The sequence below is a fragment of the Oratosquilla oratoria genome, chromosome 18, assembly GCF_046742065.1.
Source record: "Oratosquilla oratoria isolate Oo_2021 chromosome 18, ASM4674206v1, whole genome shotgun sequence".
NCBI classification, from domain to species: domain Eukaryota; kingdom Metazoa; phylum Arthropoda; class Malacostraca; order Stomatopoda; family Squillidae; genus Oratosquilla; species Oratosquilla oratoria.
Window position 1 is genome coordinate 19,657,433 of NC_134794.1, and position 5,000 is coordinate 19,662,432.

The window sequence follows — 5,000 nt, forward strand, 5'->3', positions numbered from 1 at the left end:
TGTGTGTGTGTGTGTGTGTGTGTGTGTGTGTGTGTGTGTGTGTGTGTGATTTACCATGGTCTTGAATCACCTGTTGAACTCGTAATCGACAGTTATTAACCTCCCGGATGAGAGCTCAAAGCTCGTGTGTGTATTTTTACCTTGTTGTATTATATGGGAAGGGAGCTATGCTCGTGGTGACCCGTCTTTGTATCTTTCAGCATCAAGTTTTTTCTTAAAATCTTGAATGTGTGTGTGTGTGTGTGTGTGTGTGTGTGTGTGTGTGTGTGTGTGTGTATGTGTGTGTGTGTGTGTGTGTACGCGCGCGATTGTATTTATGTCAACATTATTAGAATAAAATTATCAAATAAAAATTTCACATATCTACATAATATATACGCCTTCTCAGCTCGACCTGAACAGATTCCTAAGGGACACAACGATAAAGCAAGCGATCAACCGTGTGATGGATGTAAGGATGTGACAAGTCACCAGAACCGTCGAAACACAAACATTTTATTTCTGGGGAACTACACCAAAAGCTTCGCCTTCCTCGACCCCTGTAGAAGCACCAGAAAAGGTAGACTCGGCGGAGCATGTAGACAACACATTTTAATTTTATTTTCTTATCAAAATAAGAGTGCATGTAGACACGAACCTTCCATGAACGAGTTAGGTGACGCGGAAATTGATATATATATATATATATTTATATTTACCAGCAATATATATATATATATATATATATATATATATATATATATATATATATATATATATATATATATATATACATATATATATATATATATATATACATATATATATATATATATATATATATATATATATATATATATATATACTGTATATTTACTTATAATTTGTTTTTATTTATTTTTTCCATGGTAAGAGAAAGGTACATTTCACACGTACCAACTTTTCGCCGCACGTCGCCCACGACAGAATAACCATAGGTGTCTATAGACGCTTTCACAAGTGGTCGTAGTTGTGACGTGTGAAAACGTCCATATTATGGATTTTTGAGAGGGTGAGGTCATGTCGTAGACGTCACACGGCGAAAAGTCGGTCCGTGTGAAACAAGTCGAAGATTTCCGCAAGAATGTCACGGAGATGAATAGAATAAGCAAAAGAAAACGGAACGTGAAATAGGTTGAAAATCACTACACCTAAATGCTTGGTATATATATACAGTTGGCTCCAATTTAAAAGTTCCACCACAATGATAACATCTTCCGCGATGTAGCAAACGTCCTCTTTACGTCGTACATTTACGATACGTGACTGTGAGGTCGTAGAGGACGCGTTCACATCGTAACTCTCGGATCGTATCAACCATGGTATTACTTATAAGTGAAGGCAAATGAACGACATAGGAGGAGGAAGAACGCGTACTGGAATGGAGATGATTAAAGAGAAATAATGTTTCATCATTTCCAAGCATCACATATTGATTGGGGTAATGAGTCCAACACTTACTGTATGTCGTATCGAGTCATGATGTGTTTTACATAGGGCTTCTACCTGTTATTTCGAGACATATATACATACTCCCATTCCTGCTGTCTTTTCTTTCACATTTATCATGTTTACCAAAAATCCATTTTCACAAGTCATTGAAAAAAAATTTAAAGCCATTTTCACAAAACAGTATGTATAAAATCACTCATTATCGACAAATGAATTACAGGTTGATATAGGTTAAAAAGTGTTGTTCTTTGACTGTGGCGTTGGGTTTTCGAGTTAAAATATAAAGATATATGTAACTGCTTCAGCGTGGTGGCCGAATGGACATGGGTGGAAGCGTCTGGAGGAAAACAGCCATGGGATAGGCGGTTCAAAACCGCAGGAATCATCGCGTGACATCATTAAAGGACAACTGTCTCAACTCCCCAAGATTCAAAAGAGGATATAACACCTAGTTACCTCGCAGAGCGGATAATGGATGTTGAGGCAAGGAAGATGATTGGTTCAGTGATGGTGCCAACAACCGCCAATCAGGGGGTAGGAGACGCCCACCGCCGGCCCAGTGTGTGTAAGCGATCATAGGCATTTGGGGTATGTTGGTCAGTTGTAACGCTTGTTGATCTCAACTCACACGTGTACTGTGAAGAGAAAAAAATAACATGTAAGCATCGCACTGTACCTGTCTCACTCTTTACAACATTCGTGGAAGAAGTTATTACATACTTGAGGATTATATCGCAATGATAAAACTATAAACTTCAGAATACTTGGCCGAGTTAGTGGTAGTGAAACAAATGACAGGGGAAGCAACGAGTTTCCTTCTTCGTCATTACAGTTTTATGACAAATAAACTGTTGTCTTCACGGCCTCTAGGGGACAGAGAGATCTGCGAGTCCACAGTACAAGAGGAGACGCGGTGGACAATCGTGTGAGACGTAAATACAAAATAAACGTTTCCTAAACGGTGGTGTTTGGCAAACGGACGGCGCGATAAGCGAGTGGCGTTTTCGCGGCTGCGTGAGATCGCCAGGGAAAATTTCCAAAAAAAAACCCGTCCTGGCGTCGGAAGGCCCGGAATGGACGTCGCCCGAATGATCTTGGGATGGATTATCCTTGTCTTCGTCTCTCTCGCCAGCGCAGGTAAGATGGTGTGATGGAGTAGAGGCAAGCAGGCATTGCATAATGATGGTAATAATGATGTGTGTGTGGGGGGGAAGAGTTTTGTTTTTATTCGTCATGAATAGCGCTTTTGTCTTTGGTGAAAATACCCCAGAGTGGGAAAGGAGAGATCTAAAAAGGCAGTAGTAGGAACGGCGCGAATTTAAAGTTATTATCATTTTTTTAATTGGATATTACATTCTAATACTGAGTGACTCTGGTCCATAAATATTAATTGTATAAAATATACTGTTAGTAACTCATACGGAGCAGGAGAATGAGGGAGGTAGCTGGAGTGTATGGACAGAAGGCAGAGGAGTTAATGAATAAACGAGTATAACTAAATAGATAAATAAAGAATTAAATAAATGAATTAATCAATAAATGAATAGATAAATAAATAAATGAATAGATAACCAAACAAATAAATAAAGAACCAAATAGATAAATAAATTAATAACTAAATGAATAAATAAATATATAAATAGATATATAAACAAATAGGTAAATACATAAACTAATAAATAAATAGATAAATCAATAAATCACTCTGATATCTTTTGTTTTGGCTTAATTCAGGAGACTTTCTTCAGCTTGGAGGGATGTCTGGTCCTCTCTGTGTCGAAAAGTGGCCACTCAAATTGTTTTATTCTGGTTACAGCCAATAATTTTTTAAGCTTCGAGTGACATCTGAAGAGACATATATACATACATACGTGCATACATAAGAACATAAGAATGAAGGAGACTGCAAGAGACCATAAGGCCTACACTAGGCAGCTCCGTATCCATCACCACCTGTCAACCCCATCCATAAAGTTGTCTAATCAATTCTTAAAACAACTGATAGTTTCAGCGCTCGCTACATGGTTACTAAGTCTATTCCATTCGTTGACCACCCTATTAGTAAACCAACTCTTGCCTATATCCTTCTTGAATCTAAATTTGTCCAGTTTAAATCCATTACTGCGCGTCCTGCCCTGTTGATTTAATATGATAACTTTGTTTGCATCACCCTTGTTAAAGCCTTTGATCCACTTGAACACCTCTATCAGATCACCCCGCACTCTGCGTCTTTCCAGAGAGTGTAAGTTAAGGTGCCTAAGCCTTTCTTCGTATGGCAAATTTCTGAGTCCATGTATCATTTTGGTCATTCTTTTCTGTACTGATTCTAGTGAATTGATGTCCATTCTGTAGGACGGGGACCAAAACTGCACCGCATAGTCAAGGATGGGTCTAACTATCGCTAGATAGAGTTTAATAATTACCTCAGCACTTTTATTCGTTACTGTCCTAGCAATGAAACCTAATGCTCAGTTAGCTTTATTCCTGGCGCTAATGCACCGTTTCCTGGTTTTAAGGTCCGGACTCACTAGAACTTCCAAGTCTCTCTCATTCAATTTTCTCTAAAAGCATGTTATCTAAGCTGTATCTATTTTCGGGGTTGTGCAGCCCTACGTTTAACATGCTACATTTAGAGATATTGAAGTTCATTTGCCATTTCACCGGCCATGTGAACAATTTGTTAAGATCATGCTGCAGAATCTCTGCGTCATCTCCTGACCTAATTTGGCGTCCTATTTTAGTGTCGTCCGCAAACTTACTAACATCACTATTTATCCCATCGTCTAAGTCGTTTATGTACATAATAAACAACAAGGGACCCAAAACAGAGCCCTGGGAAACCCCACTAGTAACATTGCCCCACCTAGATATTACACCATTTATGGTGACCGCTGTTTTCTGTTACTAATCCAAGCTCTAATCCATTCTAACACTTTTTCTCCTATACCACGGGCTTTGATTTTATTTAGTAGTTTCTGGTGTGGCACCTTGTCGAACGCTTTGCTAAAGTCAAGGTAAATAACATCGTAGTTATCATTGTTATCTGATATACATACATACATGCATACATACATACATACATACATAGATGCATGCATGCATGCTTACATACAAGCATCCATATAAACATTCATACATGTATGCATAAATGCATACATACATACATACATACATACATACATACATACATACATACATACACACATACATAGATGAATGCATACATGCTTACATACAAGCATCCATATATACATGCATGCATGCATGCATACATACATACATACATACGTACATACATACATACAAAGATGCATGCATGCATGCTTACATACAAGCATCCATACAAACATACATGCATACATACATACATACATACATACATACATACATACATACATACATACATACATACATACATACATACATACATACATACATACATACATACATACATACATACATGCATGTATACATACATACATACATACATACATACATACATACATACATACATACATACATACATACAT

General features: G+C 37.7%; 1 protein-coding gene across 1 annotated transcript in view; it reads left to right on the forward strand.

The window, feature by feature from the left end:
* Window positions 1-2,061: 2,061 nt before the first annotated feature.
* LOC143035108 (acetylcholine receptor subunit alpha-type acr-16-like) overlaps window positions 2,062-5,000 on the forward strand; it is a 58,353-nt gene continuing 55,414 nt past the window's right edge. Inside the window, exon 1 of the mRNA XM_076201674.1 lies at window positions 2,062-2,607. Coding sequence (XP_076057789.1) covers window positions 2,544-2,607 — 64 coding nt within the window. The 5' untranslated portion in view covers window positions 2,062-2,543. The remainder of the gene's footprint in view (window positions 2,608-5,000) is intronic.